This window comes from Schistocerca nitens, chromosome 8, assembly GCF_023898315.1.
Source record: "Schistocerca nitens isolate TAMUIC-IGC-003100 chromosome 8, iqSchNite1.1, whole genome shotgun sequence".
NCBI classification, from domain to species: Eukaryota; Metazoa; Arthropoda; class Insecta; order Orthoptera; family Acrididae; genus Schistocerca; species Schistocerca nitens.
In genome coordinates, this window is record NC_064621.1 from 516,068,474 (window position 1) to 516,083,778 (window position 15,305).

Consider the following 15,305-nt stretch of genomic DNA (forward strand, 5'->3'; position numbering starts at 1 on the left):
GAAACATGTGATAGTGATAATACATAAATTCCATAAACAATATATTTGTACTTAATTACAGCAGTAAAGCCTTCTATGAATGGATATGCGTTAGATGCCAGCTTGTCTGCTGATCTACTTTTTACGTAGATAAGATTATTTATTTGAAACAGACTGCAGAAGGTGGACAAAAGTCTGATTCCTCAGAGATACACTTACAACAACACAATATGAAACACTTTGTTTTACCAGTCCAAACAGTCCAGTGCACTTGCATAACAAAGACATGGAAACTCACCTTTCACTTGTAAAACAGTACACTTAGTATATTTCTTTTCAATGTTAACACTACCTCCATAGAATACATATAAGTGAGTATTAAATTTCTCATGGATTTAAACTTCTGCATCCAATTATTTCATGCAGCATCTTGAGTTGGATCCTTCTAATGTCTCGTTAGTAGCTCACCTGTTTTGTGGTCAAACTGGTCGAGCTTCATTTTCTCTGCAACATCTCTGCAGCAGTCACTACCAACAGGGTTTGAATAGTATCATAACGTGCAACAGGGCTGAATGTCTCTTCATAATCAAGTCCCGGAATTTGTACATGTTCGTTGGCCACAGGTCAACTCTTGAAGCAAACTTTCCATTGTCTGCAGTTTTCTTGTGTAAGACCCATCAATTCTGCAAAATCTGTCCACCACTTGAACTCTTAACTAGTACCCAAATGTTGTTCTCTTTCAGGGATTTCAGTACTTCATGAATGGCCTCCAGCCAGGCCAGCCACTTTTACTGCTCAACTGTTGAGCTTCAGTTTGCAGTCTTGGATCGTAGTCCCTGATGCATATAACACTGCAACAGTGGGACTCGGAAGACCAGCCATTTATGCCATTATTTAAAATTTCACTGGCACATTTGTGTTTGATATATCTTAAAGGGTAACATGCTATAAAAGACCAATATTACACATGAAAGCTTAGCTTTTCTTGTAGCTATTCTGTATGTTTATTAATTTAAACCATCAACTTTTCCTGTTCATGTGTTTGCACTACTTAACTCATGTTGTTGTTGACAGATTCATCACATGTCCTATGCTCTGAATATCTGCTATCATTGGCTTGCGAGGTCCCATGACATGACATTGCAATGTTGATTTAAGTGCTTCTGAAATGACCATTCTGTATTTGGTGAAGTTCATATTTATACTTTTGTAATACAAAAATATGCATCATATGTGTTGTCATACATCAAAGTTCTCTCCAGATTCATTGTTTTTTGCTAGGTTTCATTCTGAGCAATATGTTTCTGTACACTGGCCTTCAGATCAGGTAGATATCGAATGTTTCCCTGGTAAGTGCATTCTTTTAGGTAGACTCAGAGCCAAAAGTCACATGGAATTAGATCAGGTCATGCTCTGGCAAACCTCTGCAAATAACATGTTAATGGAGAATGTGGAAGGTTGCATTGAGCAGATCTTTCACTGGGCAAGCAACATGGGGTCTTGTCTCATCTTACATGAAAACAGTGGTTTTCACACAGTTGCACTCTTCCAAAACAGGATTCACATGCTATACAAGGAGGCCTTCATAACTTGTAGACATCACAGTACACCTGACAGGCCCTCTGGGTGTATTCTCTTCAAAGAAGAACGGATTGAAAATAAAGAGGCTTTTGAATCCACACCACACAGTCACATACAGTAAGTGCAGTCAAGACACTGTTTAACGGTACACCAAATTCAGCAGTTATATTTATAAACTGGGCACTGTAGTGTAAAATGTGTAAAACGTGCCTCACCACTCCACAGAATATTGCCCAACTACATGTAATCAACTTTAATCCATGACAGAAATCGAAGAGAAAATTCAGAACGTTGCTGTGTATCATGGGGTTTCAGTTGCTGTACCATGTGGATTTTGTACTGGTGCCAGTGTAAAATAAATCACAAGACTTTCCATGCTGTTGTAAATGGGATAGACAATTCTCGTGACACTGTACAACACTAGCACTATCCGGGCATATGCTGCATAGTCAGTTACAGCAACAGCAACCTTGCCAATAACTTCTGCTGGACTAGGACACTTTCCTCTTCTAGGTGCACTCCAAGCTCACTTGTGTTTTTGAATTTCATTGTCATCATCTTTAAACCATTTAATGATATCAGGCCTGTTAGAACATTCACTCAGCAATGCTCTCTCAATGCAGCGTTGTAATTGCTGCTGTTCACATAAAATAGTTTCACTAACAGCGCGTGATCTCTCTTCTCAATAGCTATACCGTTCACTCACGTTATTGCTTATCAAATGACAGCATGGATGTCATATTATCATACAAACAGTGTACAATGGCAGATTTGCATGTGGTGGCCAAAATTGGAACTAATTTTTTCCAGCATAAATTGGTTCCATTGTCGGAAGACAGTCATTTTCTCCATCAGTAGGTGGCAGGTGACGAGTAGCATGAAGTTCTTCAGTTAGTTTCTCCATCAGTAGGTGGCAGGTGACGAGTAGCATGAAGTTCTTCAGTTAGTTTATAAACTGTGCTGGAGCATCTGAGACATAGTTTTACTACAGTATCGTAATCGTAATACTGTTAATGCCGTCAATCCCAGTGACCAGCTGACAAGAGCTGGAAAACTGGAATGTTTAAAGGGAGCTAGTGTGAGGCTATGATGTGATGCCCAGATCATAATGTCTGCACGTGTTCTTGTTACTCTGCTGTATTTAGCTAACAGCGTGTTAACTGCTGTATCAGATCCCCATTACGTGTTCTTGTACAAGAGATAGAGTTTCTTGCATCTCACAAGCTAACAAATATGTTTGTCTCTCTTCCCTTGGGTTTCTGTGGCAGTCTTCTTTCTGCTGAACATGTATTTATCATTTGATGGATGGTGGTGTAATGTGTTGAAGGGCTGACCGACTTGTGACATACCGGCACGCTTCCCACTTTATCTTCTGTCTCTGGCTTAACTCTCTATTGCCTGTGGCAATGCGAATGAGTTTCATTAAAAATTTCTGGTTTCCCACCCCCTATTGTTCTGTGCCTTAACAACACAGTAGCATGTCTAACATGTTTGGGTGCCATACAATAATTATAGCTCACACTGTAATTTAATTATGTCCCACTGTACTTTAATTATAACCACCTGATACTATTGTCAATATTTTTCCCACGTGGAATGTTTCCCTCTATTATATTGATACTATTGTCAGTTGAATTGTGGGATTTAGTCATCATTAACTCCTTTTCTTTACTTAATTTATTTTTCTTTTTTATTTTGTACCACTTTTACTCTGCTTTCTGCCAATAACCTGTACGCCACCGATTTTCCCTTACCTACATACCTTAAGTGAATATTTTGCTCCTTATCTCTTTATCTTTCCTTGCTGTTTATGTTTTACTCCTTCCATCCTTCAGAGTGGTCTTCACTTCATTTTCCAGTTTGTTTGGTCACATTATTCGGGAGAGGGGGGGCAGGAGCAGGGGGCTGTTCTTGAATGAGTGGCAGTCTGTCCTCTTAATTAATGAAAATTTTATGCCAAGCACAGCCATGATATTTTTGTTGTTAATATGGTTAGTAAATGCTTGTCATGTTTATAGTTTAGCTATGTATTTAATTACTTTTAATTTTGTTTGCATTTGCAGGAGCAGGTTGCTAAACTTAGTGTGGGGTCTATTCCACGTTCCATGTGGGTGACACTAGAAGATGACCTGGTTGATAAATGTAAACCAGGAGATGATATTACAGTATGGTGAGCATGACTTGTATTTTTTTAAATTCATTGTATAGTTTTTTTTTTTTAGATAATGAGTTGATAATGCTGTGAACAGTACTTCATGTTACTAGAGAGGATTCTGTGATGCCTTTTTCTCCTATAAAAAGGGTATCTCACTTCACAACAGATCATGGTTTAAGAGGGGTGCTTTTATTTGGATAGAGCAGAGGTCTGTTACTGACCTCATATTTTTTTGCAGTCTTCCAGACTAAACTCAGACACAGAAAATTTTCGTGAATGTACATAAGAATATTATGGTAAAATATATTTAGTACACCCATAGACATTCTTAAAAAAAAAAAAAAGCGCTCAGAAAATGAGCTGAGTTGGGGGGGGGGGGGGGGAGAACTACTGCCACATTAGTTACACCAAATTACTGCTGTTTATCTTGTATTGGTAGCTTAATATTTACCTACATCTGTAAATACTGAGTACTGTGTGCAGTATATTAATACCTGTCATGCATCTTCACAATAAACACTGTTACTTGCCAAATAGCATCCTTCAGTGTAGCTATTCAGGTAATTTGCAGAGCAAGTGGCTAATGAGGTTGTTGTTGATGTTGTTGTTGTGGTCTTCAGTCCTGAAACTGGTTTGATGCAGATCTCCATGCTACTCTATTCTGTGCAAGCTTCTTCTCCCCCCCCCTCCCCCGTGGGTTCGGGGGTTAGAATAGGCCCGCGGTATTCCTGCCTGTCGTAAGAGGCGACTAAAAGGAGTCTCAAATGTTTCGGCCTTATGTGATGGTCCCCTCTCGGGTTTGACCTCCATCTTTCTAAATTATTCCGAAGAGCGAGCCAATTGGGGAAGGGCGCCTTACATGGTGCACTGTATCCGTCGTGTATTGAGACCTTTAGCCGGCTTTTTCGTCGTTGCACTGGTGTCCCGCTCGTTTCCCATCTCTTGGGCTAGGATACGTCCCTGGGTGCGATTACCACGCTGCACTCTGCAGTGTTGCTTTTAACTGCGAAGACGACCTTGGACATTTTTGCACCTAAGATCCAGCACGGTAGCCAGTCCGTTGTGGTGGGGCCGCCATGTACCCTGTTGGTTGTAGCCCCCTGACAACACAGGGATTGCTCTACTGATGCCTGCGCCGTTAACTCCCCACGTATGCCAAGGAGTAGATACCCATCTCCCTGGGGCATCAGGACTCCCGGCAATGGCTATCCTGCCAGGTGGCTATTGCTGCGGCTGGGTGGCGCCCGTGGGGAGGGCCCTTGGTCGGAGTAGGTGGCATCAGGGCGGATGACCCGCAATGAAGCGTGGTACATCATCTCTCGCTGGCAGCCAGCCACCAGCAGTCTCTAAGCGTTCGAGGGCTCATTTTAAAGCTAACGTTTATGACCCCAAATCGTTCCCATCCCTGGCCACTCCATGGGAGGAACGAAAGGCAATGAATGACAGTGACGTGTATTCGCCCAGGTATCTCGTCTGTACCAGAGCTGATGGTGACTCGTTTCTATCCGTGAAGCCTCAGTTCTTTGTAGAGCATTTAGAGGACAAGTTTGGGGAGGTGGAGGGCTTGTCCAAAATGCGCTCTGGGTCAGTTTTGATAAAAACGGCATCCTCTGCCCAGTCACGCAGGTTACTTGCTTGTGACAAGTTGGGGGATGTTCACGTTACCATCACCCCACATAAGAGTTTAAATATGGTCCAGGGTGTTATTTTCCATAGGGACCTCCTTTTGCTGTCTGATGACGAGCTGCGCGCCAATTTAGAGCGCCGAGGTGTACATTTCGTCCGGCGTGTTCATCGGGGTCCGAGGGACAATCAGGTAGCTACCGGTGCCTTCATCTTGGCCTTCGAAGGTGATACCTTACCAGAGAAGGTCAAGGTGATGGTCTACCGGTGTGACGTCAAACCCTATATCCCTCCCCCGATGCGGTGCTTTAAGTGCTGGAAGTTCTGTCACATGTCCTCTCGCTGTACTTCTAGCCTCACATGTCGAGATTGTGGACGCCCATCTCATCCCGATACTCCATGTGCTCCGCCTCCCGTCTGTGTGAACTGTGGAGAGCCTCATTCCCCTTGCTCGCCGGACTGCAGTATCTTGCAGAAAGAACGTAAAATCATGGAATATAAGACCCTGGACCGACTGACTTACACTGAGGCTAAGACGAAATTTGAACGGCTACATCCCGTGCGCATGATGTCATCTTATGCCTCCACTGTCACTCCTGCTCCAGCTCCTTCAGCTGCAAGATATACAGTCAGCTCTCAGAGTCAGAGGACCTCACCTGCCCCCTTGACGATGGGGGCCCCTTCTCTCGCTGTTGCTCCCACACCATCTACCTCGGGAGCAGCACCCACTAAACCACCGGGGACACCAGTCCCCACTTCTAAGCCGGAGAAGCGTAAGTCTTCTTCGGCTTCTCTCGCTCGGAAGGGATCCCTTGGGTCACTCCCTTCCCAGGTTCCTACCAGCGGCACAGCAGACACCAGCCAGTGGCTGAAGAAGCCACAGGTCGCTGGTCGACGGGCTTCGCGATCCTCTTCGGTCCCAGAGACTGACTCCGATAAGCCATCTCAACAACGGCAACCAAAGGAACAGCGAGAGAAAACGACTTTGAAGACCCGTAAGTCCAAGACACCTGCGGTGGCACCTACTCCACCGCTACCTAAAAGCTCTGCGTCTGAGGATGAGGTGGAGATCCTTGCGTCCGCTGAGGACCTCGATCTCACCGATCCCTCAGACGCAATGGATAGCACTTGCACAGGTGCTCCATCGGAGACAGCAGGTGACCCAGCGGCGTAATCTGCCTTCCCAGTCCCGTCCCGCCTTTCTCCGCAATGGACAATACCATCCTCCAGTGGAACTGCAGCGGTTTCTTCCACCATCTAGCTGAGCTCCACCAACTTATCAGCCTTCACCCTTTCTTCTGCATTGCTCTTCAGGAAACTTGGTTTCCAGCAATGCGAACCCCCGCCCTCCGTGGCTATCGGGGTTATTATAAGAACCGGGCAGCATATGAAAGGGTGTCTGGTGGCGTCTGCCTCTATGTCCTTCACACTCTGCACAGCGAGTCTGTCCCTCTCCAAACACCTTTAGAGTCTGTCGCTGTTCGGGTGTGGACGCCACAGGCTGTTACCGTCTGCAGTCTTTACCTTCCACCGGATGGTGATGTCTCGCAGCATGTCCTGGCTGCGCCCAATTGCCGCCACCTTTCTTGCTATTGGGCGACTTCAACGCCCATAACCCTCTGTGGGGTGGGTCAGTGGCAACAGGTCGAGGCGCCACCGTTGAGCATTTATTGTCGCAGCTCGATCTCTCGATTTTAAATGATGGTGCCTTCACACACTTCAGTGTGGCGCATGGCACATACTCCACCATTCACCTTTCAATCTGTAGCCCTAGCCTCTTTACCGTCTGTCCAATGGAGTGTGCATGACGACCTGTGTGGTAGTGACCACTTTCCGATCTTTCTGTCACTACCACGGCGTCACTCTTTTGGGCGCCCTAGCAGATGGTCTATGAATAAGGCTGATTGGGACTTGTTCTCCTCCACTGCCGCTATTGAGCCTCTCTCTAATGATGACATTGATGCGGTGGTTCAATCGGTCACCACCGGCATCGTTACTGCCGCCGAATGTGCCATTCCCCGTTCCTCTGGGTCCCCTCGGCGGCGGACTGTGCCTTGGTGGTCGCCTGAGATCGCTGCAGCGATTAAAGATCGCCGGCGGGCCCTACAGCGTCACAAGCGACTTCCCTGCATTGAACACCTCATCACCTTCAAACGGCTGCGTGCACGGGCCCGCCGCCTTATCCGCCAAAGCAAGCAGGAGTGCTGGGAGCGGTATGTGTCCACCATTGGCCTCCATGTCTCTCCATCGCAGGTCTGGGCCAAGCCGCTCCATTAAAGAGCGGATGGAAAGTCGGAGCCTTTCGTTTCGCACCCACCACCCAGAATCTTACAATGCTCCATTCAGTGAGTGGGAATTTCGCAGTGCCCTAGCCGCTTGCCCTGATACCGCTCCTGGGCCAGATGGCATCCCCTGTCAGATGCTGAAACACCTTTCAGTGGACTGCCAGTGGCGCCTCCTCGATCTTTACAACCGTCTTTGGGTCGAGGGGGAGTTTCCGTAGCAATGGCGGGAAAGCATTGTCATCCCTGTTTTGAAACCTGGAAAGAACCCTCTGGAGGTGGACAGCTACCGTCCCATTAGCCTCACCAACGTTCTTTGCAAGTTGCTTGAACGGATGGTGAGCCGGCGCTTGAATTGGGTACTGGAGTCTCGGGGCCATCTGGCTCCGTCTCAGGGTGGGTTCCGTAAAGGCCGCTCCGCCACCGACAATCTGGTGAGCCTGGAGTCGGCCATCCGTACTTCCTTTGCCCGCCGTCAGCACCTGGTCGCTGTCCTTTTCGACGTGCAGAAGGCGTACGATACGACATGGCGTCATCACATCCTTTCTACGCTTCATGGATGGGGTCTTCGGGGTCCTCTGCCGCTTTTTACCCGCAATTTTCTGTTGTATCATACCTTCCGCGTGCAAGTCACGGCCTCATATAGTTCCTCCCACGTCCAGGAGAACGGTGTGTCACAGGGTTCTGTTTTAAGTGTCTGCCTGTTTTTAATAGCCATTAACGGGCTCGCTGCAGCCGTGGGAAATTCTGTCTCCGCTTCCCTGTATGCTGACGACTTCTGCCTTTACTACAGCTCTACTGGCATAGCAGCTGTTGAACGTCAGCTACAGGGCGCTATCCGCAAGGCGCAGTCTTGGGCTGTAGCTCATGGGTTCCAGTTTTCGGCAGGCAAGACCTGCGTTATGCATTTCTGCCGGCGACGTACTGTCCACCCGGAGCCGCAGCTTTCTCTTAACGGCGAACTTCTTTCAGTGGTGGAATCACACAGGGTGGTTTTTGATGCCCGGTTGACTTGGCTGCCTCATATCCGGCAGCTCAGACAGGCGTGTTGGCGCCATCTCAATGCTCTGCGATGTTTGAGCCACACCTGCTGGGGCGCCGACCGATCTACCCTGTTCCGGCTCTACAAGGCATTAATCCAGTCTCGTCTGGATTATGGGAGCCTGGCTTATGGCTCAGCTTCCCCATCTGCGTTGCGGGTGCTGGACCCAATCCTCCATAGCGGGATACGCCTTGCCACTGGTGCTTTCCGCACCAGCCCTGTGGACAGCATACTAGTGGAGGCAGGTGTCCCTCCACTGCGGTTACGACGCCAACAATTACTGGCTGCTTATGCTGCCCATGTTTTTAGCTTGCCCGGGCATCCAAATTACCGTGTCCTGTTCCCGCAGTCAGTCGTCCATCTGCCAGACCGTCGGCCCCGGTCGGATTGTCCGATCGCTATACACGTCAAGGAGCTTCTCTCCGGGCTTGGGTTTTTCCCTGTTCCACCTCCTTTCCGGGCACCTCTGCGTACACCCCCGTGGTGTGTTCCTCGCCCTTGCCTTCGGTTCGACTTGGCACAGGGCTCAAAAGACTCAGTCCCTCCAGAGGCCTTCTGCCGCCGCTTTTATTCCATCCTGGCCACGTATCAGGGCTCTGGAATTGTTTACACTGACGGTTCAATGGTTGCTGGTCGTGTCGGGTATGCGCTAACTCTAGGGGACCATTCCGAACAACGTTCCTTGCCGGATGGCTGCAGCGTTTACACTGCTGAGCTGGTCACCATCTTTCGTGCCCTAGAGTATATCCGCTCCTGCTCAGGTGAGTCCTTCGTTATCTGTAGCGATTCCCTGAGCGGTTTACGAGCTCTCGACCAGTGTTTTCCTCGTTCTCGTCTGGTGATGGCTATCCATGTGTCCCTGCATACTCTTGCGCATTGCGGCCGCTCTGTGGTCTTTGTGTGGACCCCCGGTCATGTCGGTATCCCGGGCAATGAACGTGTTGACCGCCTGGCCAAACAGGCCACCAGTGAACCCACCCTGGACATTGGCCTCCCGGAGACTGATCTCCGGGCAGTCTTCCGCCGCGAAGTTCTCTCGCTTTTGGACACTGAATGGCGCAATCTGCCCACGCCAAACAAACTCCGTTCTCTCAAGGCGACGACGCGTGTGTGGCAGTCATCCATGCGAGCCACTCGCAGAGATTCAGTTGTTCTTTGTCGGCTCCGCATTGGCCACACCCGACTGTCTCACAGTTATTTATTGCGTCGTGAGGACCCGCCTCTCTGTCGCTGTGGTGCGGTTTTGACGGTGGTGCACATTTTATTAACTTGTCCATTTTTAACAGTGCTCAGGCACACATTTGCGCTGCCTGATACGCTCCCTGCCCATTTACTAGATGACTCTACCATGGTGGACTTAGTTTTGCGTTTTATTCGGCAGGGGGTTTTTATATTTTATAGTTAAATCTGAGTGTTTTTTTTTTTTTTTTTTTTTTTAGTGTTGATTCTGGCTTTTAGCCTCTGATTTTAAACTGAGTTTTTAATGTTTTCTTGGTGGTTGGCTTTTCCTCTTTTTTTCTCTATGGTCGGCCAACTACCGTCACACTCTGTGTGTTTTAATTTGTTTTCTCTGATCTCTGTCGGAGTCTTTCTCGTCCTGTGTCATCTGACTTCTTTCCTGCTGTTCGTTTTTTATTCTCTTTGGGCGGTTTTAATTTTTTGGAAAAAGGGACCGATGATCATCGCAGTCTGGTCCCTTTAATCCCACAAACCAACCAATCTTCTTCTCCCAGTAACTACTGCAACCTACATCCTTCTGAATCTGCTTAGTGTATTCATCTCTTGGTCTCCGACTACGATTTTTACCCTCCACGCTTCCCTCCAGTAGTAAATTAGTGATCCCATGATGCCTCATAACATGTCCTACCAACCGATCCCTTCTTCTAGTCGAGTTGTGCCACAAACTTCTCTTCTCCCCAATCCTATTCAATACATCCTCATTAGTTATTTGATCTACCCATCTAATCTTCAGTATTCTTCTGTAGCACCACATTTCAAGAGCTTCTATTCTCTTCTTGTCCAAACTATTTATCGTCCATATTTCACTTCCATACATGGCAACACTCCAAACAAATACTTTCAAAAATGACTTCCTGCATGGGGGGGGGGGGGGGGGGGGAGCGAGCTAATGAGGTTTTCAATTTTCTAACAGAAGGGATAGGCATTTTATTTATTTATTTATTTATGTATTTATTTCTTCCTTCCTTCCTTCCTCCCTCTTCTTCATCATCTCCTTGCTCACTTCATGGTCACTGTGGCCCCGAGTCTTCGATTAATTTGCAATTTCGTCTTCAGTTTGTGCCACGGTTGTAATGATATCATCATCTATTGTTGCATACATTTCATAGTCGCACTGATTTCTGGCAGCAATGCAGATAGCACCAGATCATGTGTCATCGAATGCGTCTTCGGTTTCAGTGGCATTTATTCCTACAGTTGTGATTCCCACATGGCAGAAACAGCTCTTGATGATTTAGGCTGTGACCCAGCGTCAAGCTTTGATAATGAATCTGACTGCATTCATCAATGTAATAGTATAATCCTACTTTTTCTTAGCGCATTGTATCATTTTCAGTAATATGAGCTTACAGTAGTGGCATTTCAGACTCCTAATTTCTCCTTGGTATGTGGGCTGCAATAGGCTTGTCGTATTAGCAGGAAGAAAAAGAGCGTAATATTCTCCAGATCAGAGAGTGCAGGATGTGCTGGACAGTTGTCAACAAGAACCAGTGTTTTCCTTTCCAGACTTCTAAGCCCCCAGTTCCAACACCTTATGCCAGTTTGAAGGACTTCAGAGGTCATCCGGACCTTGTTATTGGCATTGGAGTGCATTGACAGATTTTTTTACATGTTTAAAATACCTAGGTTTTTTGATTTACATATCATGGGCAGTTTTTCTGTACAAGCTCTGCTTTCTCTTATTTTATTATGATGGTCATTTCTCTCTATGTAGGTTCAGAGGAGAAAGTTGTTGATTGAAATTTCATGAAAGATCTTGGTACAACAAAAAAAGTCTTTGTTTTCACGATTGCCACCACAGTTTCATATCTTCACATGTGTGAAATGTAGGAATGGCTCATCAGCTGAATCACTCACAAAGGTCACTCAGTAACATTATGGAGTTAGCAAATCTTAGTATAGATGTACAATAAGTTTTCCATAAAGTATTATTCTTTGCAAATTAGAAGAGTAGTCATGTAAGTATTAAAACAAGGAGTGATAGATTAATGGCAGAAAAGACCTATAACTGATTTAGCAGCTATGCTGCCTAGCAAAAAAGTGAAGCAGCCAGAAAGGGAGAAGGAAATGAAATACAACTTTGCAGGCTGTGAGGGGATATTATGTTAATTCAGTGATTATAAAAGTGTGTCAAATTTACGAAGAACTTGGCAGTATGAGTCCTCTTTTCGTCATGATGATGCACCTCTCGCTGGTCTGGTTGCTAGTGCTGTTACAGTTGGAAATGGTGTGACAAAGTCATTGTATCATCCTCTCCTGAAACAAGCTGGCCCACAGCTGTTGTAATTGGTCCTCGATATCGTGTATACTGGCACCAGGATGGAGATGATACCCGAGCTGGTCCCACGAATGTTCTGCCAGGGACACTGAGCGAGGTGGCGCAGTGGTTAGCACACTGGATTCACATTCGGGAGGACGACGGTTCAAACCTGTGTCCAGACATCCAGACATTCCATGATTTCGCTAAATTGTTCGAGGCAAATGCCGGGTTGGTTCCTTTCCAGGCGCACGGCCAATATCCTTCCCTGTCCTTGACACAATCTGAGCTTGTGCTCTGTGTCTAATGACCTCGATGTCAATGGGACATTAAACTCTATTTTTCTTCCTTCCTTCTATCAGGGACAGGTGTCGTGACCTTGCTGTCTGTGGAAGTACCTCAACATCACAAAGAAAGTTTGTGGAGATATGTTGTGTGTGGACGAGCATCGTCCTGTTGAAAAAATGACATCACAATATTGTCACATAAGAGCTAACACATAAGGATGCTGTTTGTTCATGACTTAATGTTGTGCTATCGGAGTTCCCTCAAACATGGTAGCATCTGAGGGAACTCTGACAGCACAATGATTTGTCATGAACATCGTCATGTGTTATCTCTTATGTGATGGATGAACATGAGTCATATTTGAAAGCCTGGCAGATTTTGTCATTCCGCCTAAACTTGTGTCTGAAAAATTTTTTGACACAGATGAAGTCCATCTTAAAAATCTTGGTTCCTGCATAATTGAGAGCTTGCTGCATTTGCTTTGTTTTTCCAGAAGCCTGAATAATAGATAAAGAAGCCTGGATAATAGATAAACATTCTTACAACCTAGTGTTATTTAAGTGGGTAAGGTCATTCTGCAGACCTTCATCTGATGCATGAATGATAAGCATGTCCCTGACCATTGTATCAGTGTAGGGAAAATTACAGTTCTGATTTTCAAACTTGAATTTAAATCCATAGTGAGACATAGGAACATGGCAACCCAATTCTTGAAAGATCGTCCGGGTTCCGTATATGCCCTATGGAACTTATAGCGTGCCCCTGCCACTAGAATCTTACTCTCAAAATATTCTGTCACTTTGTCCTTCACATCTGAATAACCTAGTGCACATGAGTGTTTATCTGTAAACAACCTTTGCACCAATCCATAGGTATGAGGACAAGCCTTGGATTATAAAAAAGTACATTGGGTAACATCATCTGTTGCTCTTTGTGCCCTGATGTGTTGCTCCAGTCAGGCGATGTAGCTGGACCAAGTTTCTTTCGCTGTGTGAATGGATGGAATGTCAGTGGCATCCACCTGACTTCCTCTTGCTGTTGGTCCTGTTCATGTAGCCTTTGTTTGTTACAGCTATTCGTGGGTAGCACTAAAAGACTACAAGAGATGTAAGATTTGGACTGAGATCACTATATGAAATTAACTGACCACAGATTACTGTTCTCAACCAGAACACCTAGACAAGCTCAGTGAGACAGGGCATTTAAAAAAATACAACACAAAAATTACAGAGATCATAACATCACTGTATTGAGGCCCACTGCAGCCACTGACTACCTACAGTGGAGAACAGCTGCTACTGTAACTCACTGGTCTTCAATAATAAGGGCATCTACCTGCTGTGCAATGGTATCAGTAAAGTACTGTGGGGTTCCAGATTGTGCATCATCAGCCAATGAGATTTGTTCTTCCTTGAATCGCTTGTGCCATGCCTTGAGCATTGCAGTAAGCACATGTGCCATTCTTTCATGAATTTCCATTCCCCATATTCCTTTCACATTCAGAAAATGCAATTTTCCACTTTGCTTTCATTCTGAAGTATCCATTTCACTGTTTTCAGCACAATTGAGTGCAGTGGATAGCTGATGCGTGCACATGCATGCTCTGTCATCATGTGGGCATGTACCCATGTCCCTCTAGTGGTGAGTCTGGGATCTCAGTGCTCTTATAGAGACCACAACTTCTTTCATGGGCAATGAAATTATGATCCCCTCAGCAGTTTTCATTTTACAGCTTCCAGCTGAAAATTTCATTCTGGAAACATCCCCCAGGCTGTGGCTAAGCCATGTCTCCACAGTATCCTTTCTTCCAGGAGTGCTAGTCTAGAAAATTTTGCAGGAGAGCTACTGTGAAGTTTGGAAGGTAGAAGATGAGGTACTGGAGGAGGTAAAGCTGTGAGGACGAGTCGCGAGTCGTGCTTGGCCAGCTCACGTGCCCCCCCCCCCCCCCCCCCAAAAGGCAAGGTCTCAAGTTTGAGTCTTGGTCCAGCACACAATTTTAATTTGCCAGGAAGTTTGACATCAGTGCACACTCAGCTGCAGAGTGAAAATTTCATTCTGGAAACATTACATGTCATTGTGAAGACTTCTGGTTTGTCACACACAAAACTTATGGTATGACAATGAAAGAAGAGCCTCCCTTGTCAGTTAGGACTAAGGAGTGATATCCATGCTACCAATTAAATTAATTTTAGATCTTTTAAACATTCATCAATGGGCATTCACTTGAAATTTTCAATCTTGTTGATTTGAACTACCTATCACTTAACTGACAATCACTATGCCTTGCTCATGACTGTTCCACCCTCTGCATGCTAACATTGTCAACCAAAGTCATTATGGCTACTGTGAGACATGTACACTACAAGTGATATTCAGTTACCTTCATGATAAAATGAATGTAATCCTCCATACATAGAGATATTCCATCATTTTTCTGGTTTGCATCCTCTTCCGAGATTTCAGCAGAGAGTATTCCAGCTATTTCCAAGGTATGTCAATGACTGAATATTAAATATGAAAGTGTGCCTTTATTCAGGGACAGCAAAACCATATGACTCTTACTTGTACCGGGGAGCTTAATGAACATGCTTCACTGATAACACAGTTGGCAGAATCAATCACAGGTAAAGAATATGCTTCAAAGACAAAATTTTACTAATGCTAAATATAATGAAACACAGAGCTGCTTGAGATGCTGCAAATACAGGATGATTGTGTCATATGGTTCATTAATCATTTTGATTTTAGTTGAAAGATTGCAAAGCAGGAAACACTGAACATAAAGTGCTCTTAGACCGAAAATGTGAAATGAAAGGAAGATGCGAAGTTAAATGATTCCATGAATTGTCTAGGTGGAAG

The 15,305-nt window shown here is 45.5% G+C and overlaps 1 protein-coding gene across 3 annotated transcripts in view; it reads left to right on the top strand.

Annotated features, from left to right (window-relative positions):
- LOC126198582 (DNA helicase MCM9-like) overlaps positions 1–15,305 on the top strand; it is a 138,673-nt gene that overhangs the window by 47,096 nt on the left and 76,272 nt on the right. For all 3 annotated transcript variants that reach the window (XM_049935019.1, XM_049935020.1, XM_049935018.1), the window contains exon 6: positions 3,624–3,730. In XM_049935019.1, coding sequence (XP_049790976.1) covers positions 3,624–3,730 — 107 coding nt within the window. The remainder of the gene's footprint in view (positions 1–3,623; positions 3,731–15,305) is intronic.